We start from the raw sequence: 17964 nt of genomic DNA on the forward strand, positions 1-17964 counted from the left end.
TCACACACTCTGGTTCTATCCTGGCACTGACACCCGTCTCTCTTTTTTCCTAGGGCCCCAGGCTCACACACTCAGCTCTATCCTGGCACTGACACCCGTCTCTCTTCCTTCCTAGGGCCCCGGGCTCCCACACGCAGCTCTATCCTGGCACTGACACCCGTCTCTCTTCCTTCCTAGGGCCCCGGGCTCCCACAATCTGGTTCTATCCTCGCACTGACACCCGTCTCTCTTCCTTCCTAGGGCCCCGGGCTCCCACACTCAGGTTCAATCCTGGCACTGACACCCATCTCTCTTCCTTCCTAGGGCCCCGGGCTCACACACTCAGCTCTATCCTGGCACTGACACCCGTCTCTCTTCCTTCCTAGGGCCCCGGGCTCCCACACTCTGGTTCTATCCTCGCACTGACAGCTGTCTCTCTTCCTTTCTAGGGCCCCGGGCTCCCACACTTCTATCCTCGCACTGACACCCATCTCTCTTCCTTCCTAGGGCCCCGGGCTCACACACTCAGCTCTATCCTGGCACTGACACCCGTCTCTCTTCCTTCCTAGGGCCCCGGGCTCCCACACTCCGGTTCTATCCTCGCACTGACACCCATCTCTCTTCCTTCCTAGGGCCCCGGGCTCCCACACTCAGGTTCTATCCTGCACTGACACCTGTCTCTCTTCCTTCCTAGGGCCCCGGGCTCCCACACTCAGGTTCTATCCTGCACTGACACCTGTCTCTCTTCCGTCCTAGGGCCCTGGGCTCCCACAGTTATGTTCTATCCTCGCACTGACACCCGTCTCTCTTCCTTCCTAGGGCCCTGGGCTCCCACAGTTATGTTCTATCCTTGCACTGACACCCGTCTCTCTTTCTTCCTAGGGCCCCGGGCTCCCACACTCAGGTTCCATCCTCGCACTGACACCCGTCTCGCTTCCTTCCTAGGGCCCCGGGCTCCCACACTCAGGTTCCATCCTCGCACTGACACCCGTCTCTCTTCCTTCCTAGGGCCCCGGGCTCCCACACTCAGGTTCCATCCTCGCACTGACACCCGTCTCTCTTCCTTCCTAGGGCCCCGGGCTCCCACACTCAGGTTCCATCCTCGCACTGACACCCGTCTCTCTTTCTTCCTAGGGCCCCGGGCTCCCACACTCAGGTTCCATCCTCGCACTGACACCCGTCTCGCTTCCTTCCTAGGGCCTCGGTCTCCCACACTCAGGTTCCATCCTTGCACTGACACCCGTCTCTCTTCCTTCCTAGGGCCCCGGGCTCCCACACTCAGGTTCCATCCTCGCACTGACACCCGTCTCTCTTCCTTCCTAGGGCCCCGGGCTCCCACACTCAGGTTCTATCCTGGCACTGACACCCGTCTCTCTTTCTTCCTAGGGCCCCGGGCTCCCACACTCTGGTTCTATCCTGGCACTGACACCCGTCTCTCTTCCTTCCTAGGGCCCCGGGCTCACACACTCAGGTTCCATCCTCGCACTGACACCCGTCTCTCTTCCTTCCTAGGGCCCCGGGCTCCCACACTCAGGTTCTATCCTCGCACTGACACTTGTCTCTCTTCCTTCCTAGGGCCCCGGGCTCCCACACTCAGGTTCTATCCTCGCACTGACACTTGTCTCTCTTCCTTCCTAGGGCCCCGGGCTCCCACACTCAGGTTCTATCCTCGCACTGGCGCCCGTCTCTCTTCCTTCTTAGGGCCCCGGGCTCCCACACTCAGGTTCCATCCTGGCACTGACACCCGTCTCTCTTCCTTCCTAGGGCCCCGGGCTCCCACGCGCAGCTCTATCCTGGCACTGACGCCCGTCTCTCTTCCTTCCTAGGGCCTCGGGGTCCCACACTTTGGTTCTATCCTGGTACTGACACCCGTCTCTCTTCCTTCCGAGGGCCCCGGGCTCCCACACTCAGGTTCTATCCTGGCACTGACGCCCGTCTCTCTTCCTTCTTAGGGCCCCGGGCTCCCACACTCAGGTTCTATCCTCGCACTGACACCCGTCTCTCTTCCTTCCTAGGGCCCCGGGCTCCCACACTCAGGTTCTATCCTCGCACTGACACTTGTCTCTCTTCCTTCCTAGGGCCCCGGGCTCCCACACTCAGGTTCCATCCTCGCACTGACACCCGTCTCTCTTCCTTCCTAGGGCCGCGGGCTCCCACACTCAGGTTCTATCCTCGCACTGACACCCGTCTCTCTTCCTTCCTAGGGCCCCGGGCTCCCACACTCAGGTTCTATCCTCGCACTGACGCCCGTCTCTCTTCCTTCTTAGGGCCCCGGGCTCCCACACTCAGGTTCTATCCTCGCACTGACACCCGTCTCTCTTCCTTCCTAGGGCCCCGGGCTCCCACACTCAGGTTCTATCCTCGCACTGACACTTGTCTCTCTTCCTTCCTAGGGCCCCGGGCTCCCACACTCAGGTTCTATCCTCGCACTGACACTTGTCTCTCTTCCTTCCTAGGGCCCCGGGCTCCCACACTCAGGTTCCATCCTCGCACTGACACCCGTCTCTCTTCCTTCCTAGGGCCCCGGGCTCCCACACTCAGGTTCCATCCTGGCACTGACACCCGTCTCTCTTCCTTCCTAGGGCCTCGGGCTCCCACACTGAGGTTCTATCCTGGCACTGACACCCATCTCTCTTCCTTCCTAGGGCCCCAGGCTCCCACACTCAGCTCTATCCGGGCACAGACACCCATCTCTCTTCCTTCCTAGGGCCCCAGGCTCCCACACTCAGCTCTATCCGGGCACAGACACCCATCTCTCTTCCTTCCTAGGGCCCCGGGCTCCCACAATGAGGTTCTATCCTGTCACTGACACCCGTCTCTCTTCCTTCCTAGGGCCCCGGGCTCCCACACTCATGTTCTATCCTGGCACTGACACCCGTCTCTCTTCCTTCCTAGGGCCCGGGCTCCCACACTCTGGTTCTATCCTGGCACTGACGCCCGTCTCTCTTTCTTTCTAGGGCCCGGCCTCCCACACTCAGGTTCTATCCTGGCACTGACACCCATCTCTCTTCCTTTCTAGGGCCCCGGGCTCCCACACTCGGGTTCTATCCTGGCACTGACACGCATCTCTCTTCCTTTCTAGGGCCCCGGGCTCCCACACTCAGCTCTATCCTGGCACTGACACCCGTCTCTCTTCCTTCCTAGGGCCCCGGGCTCCCACACTCTGGTTCTATCCTGCACTGACACCCGTCTCTCTTCCGTCCTAGGGCTCCGGGCTCCCACACTCAGGTTCTATCCTGGCACTGACACCTGTCTCTCTTCCTTCTTAGGGCCCCGGGCTCCCACACTCTGGTTCTATCCTGGCACTGACACCCATCTCTCTTCCTTCCAGGGCCCCGGGCTCCCACCCTCTGGTTCTATCCTGGCACTGACACCCGTCACTCTTTCTTCCTAGGGTCCTGGGCTCCCACTCTCAGTTTCTATCCTGGCACTGACACCCGTTTCTCTTCCTTCCAGGGCCCCGGGCTCCCACCCTCTGGTTCTATCCTGGCACTGACACCCGTCACTCTTTCTTCCTAGGGTCCTGGGCTCCCACTCTCAGTTTCTATCCTGGCACTGACGCCCGTCTCTCTTCCTTCCTAGGGCCCCGGGCTCCCACACTCAGGTTCTATCCTGGCACTGACACCCGTCTCTCTTTCTTCCTAGGGCCCCAGGCTCCCACTCTCAGTTTCTATCCGGGCACTGACACCCGTCTCTCTTCCTTCCTAGGGCCCCAGGCTCCCACACTCTGGTTCTATCCTGGCACTGACTCTTGTCTCTCTTCCTTCCTAGGGCCCCGGGCTCACACACTCAGCTCTATCCTGGCACTGACACCCGTCTCTCTTCCTTCTTAGGGCCCCGGGCTCCCACAGTTATGTTCTATCCTCGCACTGACACCCATCTCTCTTCCTTCCTAGGGCCCCGGGCTCCCACACTCAGGTTCCATCCTGGCACTGACACCCGTCTCTCTTCCTTCCTAGGGCCCCGGGCTCCCACACTCAGGTTCCATCCTGGCACTGACACCCGTCTCTCTTCCTTCCTAGGGCCCCGGGCTCACACACTCAGCTCTATCCTGGCACTGACACCCGTCTCTCTTCCTTCTTAGGGCCCCGGGCTCCCACAGTTATGTTCTATCCTCGCACTGACACCCATCTCTCTTCCTTCCTAGGGCCCCGGGCTCCCACACTCAGGTTCCATCCTGGCACTGACACCCGTCTCTCTTCCTTCCTAGGGCCCCGGGCTCCCACACTCAGGTTCCATCCTGGCACTGACACCCGTCTCTCTTCCTTCCTAGGGCCCCGGGCTCCCACACTCAGATCTATCCTGGCACTTACACCCGTCTCTCTTCCTTCCTAGGGCCCCGGGCTCCCACACTGAGGTTCCATCCTGGCACTGACACCCGTCTCTCTTCCTTCCTAGGGCCCGGGCTCCCACACTCAAGTTCCATCCTGGCACTGACACCCATCTCTCTTCCTTCCTAGGGCCTCGGGCTCCCACACTCAGCTCTATCCTGGCACTGACACCCGTCTCTCTTCCTTCCTAGGGCCCCGGGCTCCCACACTCATGTTCTATCCTCGCACTGAAACCCGTCTCTCTTCCTTCTTAGGGCTCCCACACTCTGGTTCTATCCTGGCACTGACACCCGTCTCTCTTCCTTCCTAGGGCCCGGGCTCCCACACTCTCGTTCTATCCTGGCACTGACACCCGTCTCTCTTCCTTCCTAGGGCCCCGGGCTCCCACACTCTGGTTCTATCCTGGCACTGACACCCGTCTCTCTTCCTTCCTAGGGCCCCGGGCTCCCACACTCAGGTTCCATCCTGGCACTGACACCCGTCTCTCTTACTTCCTAGGGCCCCGGGCTCCCACACTCAGGTTCCATCCTGGCACTGACACCCGTCTCTCTTCCTTCCTAGGGCCTCGGGGTCCCACACTCTGGTTCTATCCTCGCACTGACACCCGTCTCTCTTCCTTCCTAGGGCCCCGGGCTCCCACAATCTGGTTCTATCCTGGCACTGACACTCATCTCTCTTCCTTCCTAGGGCCCCAGGCTCCCACACTCAGGTTCTGTCCTGCACTAACACCCGTCTCTCTTCCTTCTTAGGGCCCAGGGCTCCCACACTCAGGTTCCATCCTGGCACTGACACCCGTCTCTCTTACTTCCTAGGGCCCCGGGCTCCCACACTCAGGTTCCATCCTGGCACTGACACCCGTCTCTCTTCCTTCCTAGGGCCTCGGGGTCCCACACTCTGGTTCTATCCTCGCACTGACACCCGTCTCTCTTTCTTCCTAGGGCCCCGGGCTCCCACAATCTGGTTCTATCCTGGCACTGACACTCATCTCTCTTCCTTCCTAGGGCCCCAGGCTCCCACACTCAGGTTCTGTCCTGCACTAACACCCGTCTCTCTTCCTTCCTAAGGCCCCGGGCTCCCACACTCAGGTTCTGTCCTGGCACTGACACTAATCTCTCTTTCTTCCTAGGGCCCCTGGGCTCCCACACTCATGTTCTATCCTCGCACTGACACCCGTTTTGCTTCCTTCCTAAGGCCCCGGGCTCCCACACTCGGGTTCTATCCTGGCACTGTCACCCGTCTCTCTTCCTTCCTAGGGCCCCGGGCTCACACACTCAGCTCTATCCTGGCACTGACACCTGTCTCTCTTCCTTCCTAGGGCTCCGGGCTCCCACACTCTGGTTCTATCCTGGCACTGACACCCGTCTCTCTTCCTTCCTAGGGCCCCGGGATCCCACACTCTGGTTCTATCCTGGCACTGACACCCGTCTCTCTTCCTTCCTAGGCCCCGGGCTCCCACACTCAGGTTCTATCCTGGCACTGACACCCGTCTCTCTTCCTTCCTAGGGCCCCGGGCTCCCACACTCAGCTCTATCCTCGCACTGACACCCGTCTCTCTTCCTTCCTAGGGCCCCGGGCTCCCACACTGAGGTTCCATCCTGGCACTGACACCCGTCTCTCTTCCTTCCTAGGGCCCCGGGCTCCCACACTCTGGTTCTATCCTGGCACTGACACCCGTCTCTCTTCCTTCCTAGGGCCCCGGGCTCCCACACTCAGGTTCCATCCTGGCACTGACACCCGTCTCTCTTCCTTCCTAGGGCCCCGGGCTCCCACACGCAGCTCTATCCTGGCACTGACACCCGTCTCTCTTCCTTCCTAGGGCCCCGGGCTCCCACAATCTGGTTCTATCCTCGCACTGACACCCGTCTCTCTTCCTTCCTAGGGCCCCGGGCTCCCACACTCAGGTTCCATCCTGGCACTGACACCCATCTCTCTTCCTTCCTAGGGCCCCGGGCTCACACACTCAGCTCTATCCTGGCACTGACACCCGTCTCTCTTCCTTCCTAGGGCCCCGGGCTCCCACACTCAGGTTCTATCCTGGCACTGACACCCATCCCTCTTCCTTCCTAGGGCCCCGGGCTCCCACACTCAGCTCTATCCTGGCACTGACGCCCGTCTCTCTTCCGTCCTAGGGCCCCGGGCTCCCACACTCAGGTTCTATCCTGGCACTGACGCCTGTCTCTTTTCCTCCCTAGGGCCCGGGCTCCCACACTGAGGTTCTATCCTGGCACTGACACCCGTCTCTCTTCCTTCCTAGGGCCCCAGGGCTCCCACACTCTGGTTCTATCCTCGCACTGACACCCATCTCTCTTCCTTCCTAGGGCCCCGGGCTCACACACTCAGCTCTATCCTGGCACTGACACCCGTCTCTCTTCCTTCCTAGGGCCCCGGGCTCCCTCACTCAGGTTCTATCCTGCACTGACACCCATCTCTCTTCCTTCCTAGGGCCCCTGGCTCCCACACTCTGGTTCTATCCTCGCACTGACACCCGTCTCTCTTCCTTTCTAGGGCCCCGGGCTCCCACACTCCGGTTCTATCCTCGCACTGACACCCATCTCTCTTCCTTTCTAGGGCCCCGGGCTCCCACACTCCGGTTCTATCCTCGCACTGACACCCATCTCTCTTCCTTCCTAGGGCCCCGGGCTCCCACACTCAGGTTCTATCCTGGCACTGACACCCGTCTCTCTTCCTTCCTAGGGCCCCAGGCTCCCACACTCAGGTTCTATCCTGCACTGACACCCGTCTCTCTTCCTTCCTAGGGCCCCGGGCTCCCATACTCTGGTTCCTTCCTGGCACTGACACCTGTCTCTCTTCCTTCCTAGGGCCCCGGGCTCCCACACTCTGGTTCTGTTTTGCACTGACACCCATCTCTCTTCCTTCCTAGGGCCCCGGGCTCACACACTCAGCTCTATCCTGGCACTGACACCCGTCTCTCTTCCTTCCTAGAGCCCCGGGCTCCCACACTCAGGTTCTATCCTGCACTGACACCCGTCTCTCTTCCGTCCTAGGGCCCTGGGCTCCCACAGTTATGTTCTATCCTCGCACTGACACCCGTCTCTCTTCCTTCCTAGGGCCCCGGGCTCCCACCCTCTGGTTCTATCCTGGCACTGACACCCGTCACTCTTTCTTCCTAGGGTCCTGGGCTCCCACACTCAGTTTCTATCCTGGCACTGACACCCGTCTCTCTTCCTTCCTAGGGCCCCGGGCTCCCACACTCAGGTTCAATCCTGGCACTGACACCCGTCTCTCTTTCTTCCTAGGGCCCCAGGGCTCCCACACTCGGGTTCTATCCTGGCACTCTCACCCATCTCTCTTCCTTCCTAGGGCCCCGGGCTCCCACACTCGGGTTCTATCCTGGCACTGTCACCCGTCTCTCTTTCTTCCTAGGGCCCGGGCTCCCACACTCTGGTTCTATCCTGGCACTGACGCCCGTCTCTCTTCCGTCCTAGGGCCCCGGGCTCCCACTCTCAGTTTCTATCCTGGCACTGACACTTGTCTCTCTTCCTTCCTAGGGCCCAGGGCTCCCACACTCAGGTTCTATCCTGGCACTGACACCGATTTTGCTTCCTTCCTAAGGCCCCGGGCTCCCACACTCGGGTTCTATCCTGGCACTGTCACCCGTCTCTCTTTCTTCCTAGGGCCCCGGGCTCCCACACTCTGGTTCTATCCTGGCACTGACGCCCGTCTCTCTTCCGTCCTAGGGCCCCGTGCTCCCACACTCAGGTTCTATCCTGGCACTGACACCGATTTTGCTTCCTTCCTAAGGCCCCGGGCTCCCACACTCGGGTTCTATCCTGGCACTGTCACCCGTCTCTCTTCCTTCTTAGGGCCCAGGGCTCCCACACTCTGGTTCCATCCTGGCACTGACACCCGTCTCTCTTCCTTCCTAGGGCCCCAGGCTCCCACACTCAGGTTCTGTCCTGCACTGACACCCGTCTCGCTTCCTTCCTAGGGCCCCGGGCTCCCACACTCAGGTTCCATCCTCGCACTGACACCCGTCTCTCTTCCTTCCTAGGGCCCCGGGCTCCCACACTCAGGTTCTATCCTCGCACTGACACCCGTCTCTCTTCCTTCCTAGGGCCCCGGGCTCCCACACTCTGGTTCTATCCTGGCAATGACACCCGTCTCTCTTCCTTCCTAGGGCCCCAGGCTCCCACCCTCAGGTTCTGTCCTGCACTGACACCCGTCTCTCTTCCTTCCTAGGGCCCCGGGCTCCCACACTCAGGTTCCATCCTCGCACTGACACCAGTCTCTCTTCCTTCCTAGGGCCCCGGGCTCCCACACTCAGGTTCCATCCTGGCACTGACACTCGTCTCTCTTCCTTCTTAGGGCCCGGGCTCCCACAATCTGGTTCTATCCTGGCACTGACACCCGTCTCTCTTCCTTCCTAGGGCCCCGGGCTCCCACACTCTGGTTCTATCCTGGCACTGACACCCGTCTCTCTTCCTTCCTAGGGCCCCAGGCTCCCACACTCAGGTTCTGTCCTGCACTGACACCCGTCTCTCTTCCTTCCTAGGGCCCCGGGCTCCCACACTCTGGTTCTATCCTGGCACTGACACCCGTCTCTCTTCCTTCCTAGGGCCCCGGGCTCCCACACTCAGCTCTATCCTCGCACTGACACCCGTCTCTCTTCCTTCCTAGGGCCCGGGCTCCCACACTCAGCTCTATCCTGGCACTGACGTCCATCTCTCTTCCTTCCTAGGGCCCCGGGCTCCCACACTGAGGTTCCATCCTGGCACTGACATCCGTCTCTCTTCCTTCCTAGGGCCCCGGGCTCCCACACTCAGGTTCCATCCTGGCACTGACACCCGTCTCTCTTCCTTCCTAGGGCCCCGGGCTCCCACACTCAGTTTCCATCCTGGCACTGACACCTGTCTCTCTTCCTTCTTAGGGCTCCCACACTCAGGTTCTATCCTGGCACTGACACCCGTCTCTCTTCCTTCCTAGGGCCCCGGGCTCCCACACTCAGGTTCCATCCTGGCACTGACACCCGTCTCTCTTCCTTCCTAGGGCCCCGGGCTCACACACTCAGCTCTATCCTGGCACTGACACCTGTCTCTCCTCCTTCTTAGGGCCCCAGGGCTCCCACACTCAGCTCTATCCTGGCACTGACGCCCGTCTCTCTTCCTTCCTAGGGCCCCGGGCTCCCACACTCTGGTTCTATCCTCGCACTGACACCCGTCTCTCCTCCTTCTTAGGGCCCCAGGGCTCCCACACTCAGCTCTATCCTGGCACTGACGCCCGTCTCTCTTCCTTCCTAGGGCCCCTGGGCTCCAACACTCATGTTCTATCCTCGCACTGACACTCATTTTGCTTCCTTCCTAAGGCCCCGGGCTCCCACACTCGGGTTCTATCCTGGCACTGACACCTGTCTCTCTTTCTTCCTAGGGCCCCAGGCTCACACACTCAGCTCTATCCTGGCACTGACACCCGTCTCTCTTCCTTCCTAGGGCCCCGGGCTCCCACAATCTGGTTCTATCCTGGCACTGACACCCATCTCTCTTCCTTCCTAGGGCCCCAGGCTCCCACACTCTGGTTCTATCCTGGCACTGACACCCGTCTCTCTTCCTTCTTAGGGCCCCGGGCTCCCACACTCATGTTTTATCCTGGCACTGACACCCGTCTCTCTTTCTTCCTAGGGCCCTGGGCTCCCACACTCAGGTTCCATCCTGGCACTGACACCCCTCTCTCTTCCTTCCAGGGCCCCGGGCTCCCACACTCAGGTTCTATCCTGGCACTGACACCCGTCTCTCTTCCTTCATAGGGCCCCGGGCTCCCACACTCATGTTCTATCCTGGCACTGACACCCGTCTCTCTTTCTTCCTAGGGCCCCGGGCTCCCACACTCAGGTTCCATCCCGGCACTGACACCCCTCTCTCTTCCTTCCAGGGCCCCGGGCTCCCACACTCAGGTTCTATCCTGGCACTGACACCCGTCTCTCTTACTTCCTAGGGCCCCGGGCTCGCACACTCATGTTCTATCCTGCACTGACACCCGTCTCTCTTCCTTCCTAGGGCCCCGGGCTCCCACACTCATGTTCTATCCTCGCACTGACACCCGTCTCTCTTCCTTCCTAGGGCCCCGGGCTCCCAAACTCATGTTCTAGCCTCGCACTGACACCCGTCTCTTTTCCTTCCAAGGGCCCCGGGCTCCCACACTCAGGTTCTATCCTGCACTGACACCCGTCTCTTTTCCTTCCAAGGGCCCCGGGCTCCCACACTCAGGTTCTATCCTGCACTGACACCCGTCTCTCTTCATTCTTAGGGCCCCGGGCTCCCACACTCAGGTTCTATCCTGGCACTGACACCCGTCTCTCTTCCTTCTTAGGGCCCCGGGCTCTCACACTCAGGTTCCATCCTGGCACTGACACTTGTCTCTCTTCCTTCCGAGGGCCCCGGGCTCCCACACTCAGGTTCCATCCTCGCACTGACACCCGTCTCTCTTCCTTCTTAGGGCCCCGGGCTCCCACACTCAGGTTCTATCCTGGCACTGATACCCGTCTCTCTTCCTTCCGAGGGCCCCTGGGCTCCCATACTCAGGTTCCATCCTGCACTGACACTTGTCTCTCTTCCTTCCTAGGGGCCCGGGCTGTACTATGTGGATGACAATGGGACGCGTCTGACTGGACCTCTGTTCTCCACTGGCTCTGGGAACAGCTACGCCTACGGGGTTCTGGACAGTGGCTACCGATATGACCTTACAGTGGAGGAGGCCTACGACCTGGGCCAGCGAGCCATCTGCCACGCCACGCACCGGGACGCGTACTCCGGCGGCTACGTTAATAGTGAGTTGCCTAGAAAGGCTGGCACTTGAGCTGTGTGACCTGGCTCCCTGTTCAACCATAATATTGACTCAAAAATCTAGTTGGTCATTAATATTGTTGCCAAAATATCCTGATAACCAGAATATCATAGGACATAATATTGTTTTCTATTATTTAATTGGGGGGTGGGGTAGGGTTTTTTCGGGCCGTAGGGGTAGGTAGATATAGAGTACAGGCTTTTTAGGGTTATTTGTGGGAGTCAGTAATTTTTTAATGCGCAGCTGTGGGTAATGATGTTTGGTTGCTAAGGGAATTTTTCGGATTCAGAAGTATATATTAGGTTCTATGACAGAAGCATGCATGGCTAAACCACGCGTGCCTCTACTCCGCGGCCCCAACTACGAATGTGTCTTAGAAACGCATTCCTTTACCACGCAATTTCCTTGTAAAGGCATGCTTGGTAAAAGGATATCTGTGGTAAAGATCACACCCCAGCCCCTCCGTCCTGAGCCCTAAATGCAATCTCGACCCTCCCCCTTGAGACCTAAAACAAACTGACCCGAGCTCTAAAAACAACACAACCGCCCGAGCCCTAAAACAACCTAAGCCCCCAGAGCCCTAAAAATGAGCTGACCCCCCCCCCCCCCCGAGCCCTAAAAACAACCCAGAACCCCCCGGAGCTCTAATATCAAATCCGCCCCCCAAGCCCTAAAAACAACCTTATTCCCCTCCCCCCCCCCCCCCCCCCCAGCTGTAAAAACGACCCCCATCCATAGAAACCTCTCCCAACAGCCCCAAACCCGGCCCCATTTCCCAGACCACGTCCCGGAGCTCCCTCTCCTTCCTCTTCCTGTGCCCGCCCATCAACGCATCTAGACCGCGCGCTGCCTTATTGTAGTTCTGCCTGTGGGGAAACGGCACGGGTGGCTCAGCTCGCGTTGTAAAGGCCGTTTCTCTCTTGATAGTAAAATGGTTAAGGGATTGTTAAGGGTCAGAGGTGGTAGTGATTTTGGGGCGTTGGGGAAATATTAGGATTTCAGAGATGGGTGCTATTAGGGGGGAGGGATTTTTTAGGGTTCAAGAATTGGTCATAATTCGGGTGTTAAGTTCAGGTATAGGTTATGTGTTCATAGTTAAGAGGAAGTCTTAAGGGTTTGGGCTTGAAAAGCAACATAATTAGGAAACATTTAGTAAATTAATTGAATTGAAACATTAAAAAATATTTTTAAATTTTTTTAAAGAGGATTTTAAATAGTTAAAAATTCTATTTAAATAACTAAATACCTTGGAGAGCTCCCTCCATGCACAAGCCCCCTCTGATCGGAGCCCGCTCATACCTTGGAGAGCTCCCTCCATGACCCAAGCCCCTCTGACCAGAGCCCCTCATACCTTGGAGAGCTCCCTCCATGTACAAGCCCCTCTGACCAGAGCCCGCCCATACCTTGGAGAGCTCCCTCCATGTACAAGCCCCCTCTGATCAGAGCCCCTCATACCTTGGAGAGCTCCCTCCATGACCCAGGCCCCTCTGACCAGAGCCCCTCATACCTTGGAGAGCTCCCTCCCTACACAAGCCCCCTCTGATCAGAGCCCGCTCATATCTTGGAGAGCTCCCTCCATGCTCAAGCCCCCTCTGACCAGAGCCCGCTCATACCTTGGAGAGCTCCCTCCTTGACCCAGGCCCCTCTCATCAGAGCCCCTCATTCCTTGGAGAGCTCTCTCCATGTACAAGCCCCCTCTGATCGGGGCCCGCTCATACCTTGGAGAGCTCCCTCCATGTACACCCCCCCTCTGATCGGAGCCCGCTCATACCTTGGAGAGCTCCCTCCATGTACAAGCCCCTCTGACCAGAGCCCCTCATACCTTGGAGAGCTCCCTCCATGTACAAGCCCCTCTGATCGAAGCCCGCTCATACCTTGAAGAGCTCCCTCCATGTACAAGCCCCTCTGACCAGAGCCCCCTAATACCTTGGAGAGCCCCCTTCATGCTCAAGCCCCCTCTGATCACTGACCCTCATACCTTGGAGAGCTCCCTCCATGCACACGCCCCCTCTGACCAGAGCCCCTCATACCTTGGAGAGCCCCCTCCATGCTCAAGCCCCCTCTGATCACTGACCCTCATACCTTGGAGAGCTCCCTCCATGCACACGCCCCCTCTGACCAGAGCCCCTCATACCTTGCAGAGCTCCCTCCATGCACAAGCCCCCTCTGATCAGAGCCCGATCATACCTTGGAGAGCTCCCTCCATGCTCAAGCCCCCTCTGACCAGAGCCCGCTCATACCTTGGAGAGCTCCCTCCATGCTCAAGCCCCCTCTGACCAGAGCCCACTCATACCTTGGAGAGCTCCCTCCTTGACCCAGGCCCCTCTCATCAGAGACCCTCATCCCTTGGAGAGCTCTCTCCATGTACAAGCCCCCTCTGATCACTGACCCTCATACCTTGGAGAGCTCCCTCCTTACACAAGCCCCCTCTGATCAGAGCCCGCCCATACCTTGGAGAGCTCCCTCCATGTACAAGCCCCTCTGACCAGAGCCCTTCATACCTTGGAGAGCTCCCTCCATGTACAAGCCCCTCTGACCAGAGCCCGCTCATACCTTGGAGAGCTCCTTCCATGCACAAGCCCCCTCTGATCGGAGCCCGCTCATACCTTGGAGAGCTCCCTCCATGCACACGCCCCCTCTGATCGGAGCCCGCTCATACCTTGGAGAGCTCCCTCCATGTACAAGCCCCTCTGATCAGAGCCCCTCATACCTTGGAGAGCTCCCTCCATGTACAAGCCCCTCTGACCAGAGCCCCTCATACCTTGGAGAGCTCCCTCCATGTACAAGCCCCTCTGACCAGAGCCTCTCATACCTTGGAGAGCCCCCTCCATGCTCAAGCCCCCTCTGATCACTGACCCTCATACCTTGGAGAGCTCCCTCCATGTACAAGCCCCTCTGATCGGAGCCCGCTCATACCTTGGAGAGCTCCCTCCATGCACACGCCCCCTCTGACCAGAGCCCCTCATACCTTGGAGAGCTCCCTCCATGCACACGCCCCTCTGATCGGAGCCCGCTCATACCTTGGAGAGCTCCCTCCATGTACAAGCCCCTCTGACCAGAGCCCCTCATACCTTGGAGAGCTCCCTCCATGTACAAGCCCCTCTGACCAGAGCCCGCCCATACCTTGGAGAGCTCCCTCCATGTACAAGCCCCCTCTGATCAGAGCCCCTCATACCTTGGAGAGCTCCCTCCATGACCCAGGCCCCTCTGACCAGAGCCCCTCATACCTTGGAGAGCTCCCTTCATGCTCAAGCCCCCTCTGATCACTGACCCTCATACCTTGGAGAGCTCCCTCCTTACACAAGCCCCCACTGATCAGAGCCCGCCCATACCTTGGAGAGCTCCCTCCATGTACAAGCCCCCTCTGATCAGAGCCCGCTCATACCTTGGAGAGCTCCCTCCATGCACAAGCCCCCTCTGATCAGAGCCCGCCCATACCTTGGAGAGCTCCCTCTATGTACAAGCCCCCTCTGATCAGAGCCCGCTCATACCTTGGAGAGCTCCCTCCATGCACAAGCCCCCTCTGATCGGAGCCCGCTCATACCTTGGAGAGCTCCCTCCATGTACAAGCCCCCTCTGATCAGAGCCCCTCATACCTTGGAGAGCTCCCTCCATGACCCAGGCCCCCTCTGATCAGAGCCCCTCATACCTTGGAGAGCTCCCTCCATGTACAAGCCCCTCTGACCAGAGCCCCTCATACCTTGGAGAGCTCCCTCCATGACCCAGGCGACTCTGACCAGAGCCCCTCATACCTTGGAGAGCTCCCTCCATATACAAGCCCCCTCTGATCAGAGTCCCTCATACCTTGGAGAGCTCCCTCCTTACACAAGCCCCCTCTGATCAGAGCCCCTCATACCTTGGAGAGCTCCCTCCTTACACAAGCCCCCTCTGATCAGAGCCCGCTCATACCTTGGAGAGCTCCCTCCATGCACAAGCCCCTCTGATTGAAGCCCCTCATACCTTGGAGAGCTCCCTCCATGTACAAGCCCCCTCTGATCAGAGCCCCTCATACCTTGGAGAGCTCCCTCCATGTACAAGCCCCCTCTGATCAGAGCCCCTCATACCTTGGAGAGCTCCCTCCATGACCCAGGCCCCTCTGACCAGAGCCCCTCATACCTTGGAGAGCTCCCTCCATGACCCAGGCGACTCTGACCAGAGCCCCTCAAACCTTGGAGAGCTCCCTCCATATACAAGCCCCCTCTGATCAGAGTCCCTCACACCTTGGAGAGCTCCCTCCTTACACAAGCCCCCTCTGATCAGAGCCCCTCATACCTTGGAGAGCTCCCTCCTTACACAAGCCCCCTCTGCCGCTCTGATCAGAGCCCGCTCATACCTTGGAGAGCTCCCTCCATGCACAAGCCTCTCTGACCAGAGCCCCTCATACCTTGGAGAGCTCCCTCCATGGCCCAGCCCATCTCTGATCAGAGCCCCTCATACCTTGGAGAGCTCCCTCCATGACCCAGGCCCCTCTGATCAGAGCCCCTCATACCTTGGAGAGCTCCCTCCATGCACAAGCCCCCTCTGATCAGAGCCCCTCATACCTTGGAGAGTTCCCTCCATGCACAAGCCCCCTCGGATCAGAGCCCGCCCATACCTTGGAGAGCTCCCTCCATGTACAAGCCCCTCTGATCGGAGCCCGCTCATACCTTGGAGAGCTCCCTCCATGTACAAGCCCCCTCTGATCAGAGCCCGCTCATACCTTGGAGAGCTCCCTCCATGTACAAGCCCCTCTGACCAGAGCCCCTCATACCTTGGAGAGCTCCCTCCATATACAAGCCCCCTCTGATCAGAGTCCCTCATACCTTGGAGAGCTCCCTCCTTACACAAGCCCCCTCTGATCAGAGCCCGCTCATACCTTGGAGAGCTCCCTCCATGCACAAGCCCCTCTGACCAGAGCCCCTCATACCTTGGAGAGCTCCCTCCATATACAAGCCCCCTCTGATCAGAGTCCCTCATACCTTGGAGAGCTCCCTCCTTACACAAGCCCCCTCTGATCAGAGCCCGCTCATACCTTGGAGAGCTCCCTCCATGACCCAGGCCCCTCTGACCAGAGCCCCTCATACCTTGGAGAGCTCCCTCCATATACAAGCCCCCTCTGATCAGAGCCCCTCATACCTTGGAGAGCTCCTTCCATGCACAAGCCCCCTCTGATCAGAGCCCCTCATACCTTAGAGAGCTCCCTCCATGCACAAGCCCCCTCTGATCAGAGCCCGCCCATACATTGGAGAGCTCCCTCCATGTACAAGCCCCTCTGATCGGAGCCCGCTCATACCTTGGAGAGCTCCCTCCATGCACAAGCCCCCTCTGATCAGAGTCCCTCATACCTTGGAGAGCTCCCTCCATGACCCAGGCCCCTCTGACCAGAGCCCCTCATACCTTGGAGAGCTCCCTCCATGTACAAGCCCCCCTCTGATCGGAGCCCGCTCATACCTTGGAGAGCTCCCTCCATGACCCAGGGCCCTCTGATCAGAGCCCTCTCATACCTTGGAGAGCTCCCTCCATGACCCAGCCCCCTCTGACCAGAGCCCCTCATACCTTGGAGAGCCCCCTCCATGTACAAGCCCCCTCTGATCAGAGCCCCTCATACCTTAGAGAGCTCCCTCCATGCACAAGCCTCCTCTGACCAGAGCCCGCTCATACCTTGTAGAGCTCCCTCCATGACCCAGGCCCCTCTGATCAGAGCCCGCTCTCCCCTCAGGCCCTTGGTAGCTCCTCTCTCACCGCGCTTAAGCTCTCACGCCTCTTTCTGTTCGCAGTGTACCACATGAAGGAAGATGGCTGGATTAAAGTCTGCAGGGAAGACGTCAGCGAGCTTCTTCACCACTACCAATCGGAGAAGCAATAGATGCGAAGGAGTCGCCGCTTCATCCCTCTTCAAAGCCCGGATCCAGGTGGACGTCGGATATGTCCAGACCCTTTCCCCTCAGTTCTCTGGACGCTGATCCATAACGCACGCGCATTGCTTTGCTTCCTAGTTTTACTTACTGCAAAATATAAATAAAGTTTATTGATTTAAACCTCCACATCTGTCACTGATGATTATCCATTTGCAATGTTTAATAAATGTTACTGTGGGCTACAATGCTTTGTCTTAAGAGTTGATTGACAAGCATTGGCACATCCCAAGTGAATGACAGTGTAAGTGGCAGAGCCGGTGTAATATCTAAAGCCCCCTTCAGTTTCTCAATCACCCCTTCGCACTGAGGAAGACCCCATCAGTTTCTTCTCAACAGTATCCAGACGACTTGCAAATGCGCTTGATCCATATGCTCAAGATTTGAATTTAGGTTGGACCTGTCTGGGCGTTATCTCCTCCGCCTCTGCTGCTGACAAGGACACACCGCATCATTGATCCCTTTTCCCTGGGACGCGGCTCTTGACACCGAGCTGCCACCGTTTGGACCAGGACCCGCCCTCACCGCCCACACCGCTGCGGGACTGCGAGGCACTTCCAACACCTGAAGCCTCTTCCCGCAGCGGCCCCGCCCCCCGCCCGGTGCTTTGCATAAACTTTCGCAGCACCCGCTGCGCGGGTGCTACTCAGTTGGAAACGTGGGCTGACCTGTCTGAGCGTTTTCTCTTCTGCCTCTGCTGCTGACAAGGACACACCGCGTCATTGATCCCTTTTCCCTGGGACGCGGCTCTTGACACCGAGCTGCCACCGTTTGGACCAGGACCCGCCCTCACCCCCCACACCTCTGCGGGACTGCGAGGCACTTCCAACACCTGAAACCTCTTCCCGCAGCGGCCACGCCCCTCCCGCTCAGGAGGATATAAACAGCCTACTCGTCTCGCGCAGCGGGGCGCGCGCGGGACGAAGCCCGGGCAAAGGGCGGGCCCTCTGAGGCCCTCGTAG

At 59.0% G+C, this 17964-nt stretch overlaps 1 protein-coding gene across 1 annotated transcript in view; it reads left to right on the top strand.

The window, feature by feature from the left end:
* The window catches only part of LOC147710004 (proteasome subunit beta type-8-like), an 84179-nt gene extending 67048 nt beyond the window's left edge, over positions 1 to 17131 (top strand). The window contains exons 5-6 of the mRNA XM_086920679.1: positions 10887 to 11091; positions 16865 to 17131. Coding sequence (XP_086776805.1) covers positions 10887 to 11091; positions 16865 to 16953 — 294 coding nt within the window. The 3' untranslated portion in view covers positions 16954 to 17131. The remainder of the gene's footprint in view (positions 1 to 10886; positions 11092 to 16864) is intronic.
* Positions 17132 to 17964: the final 833 nt, after the last annotated feature.

This window comes from Lissotriton vulgaris, chromosome 5 (genome assembly GCF_964263255.1).
Source record: "Lissotriton vulgaris chromosome 5, aLisVul1.2, whole genome shotgun sequence".
NCBI classification, from domain to species: domain Eukaryota; kingdom Metazoa; phylum Chordata; class Amphibia; order Caudata; family Salamandridae; genus Lissotriton; species Lissotriton vulgaris.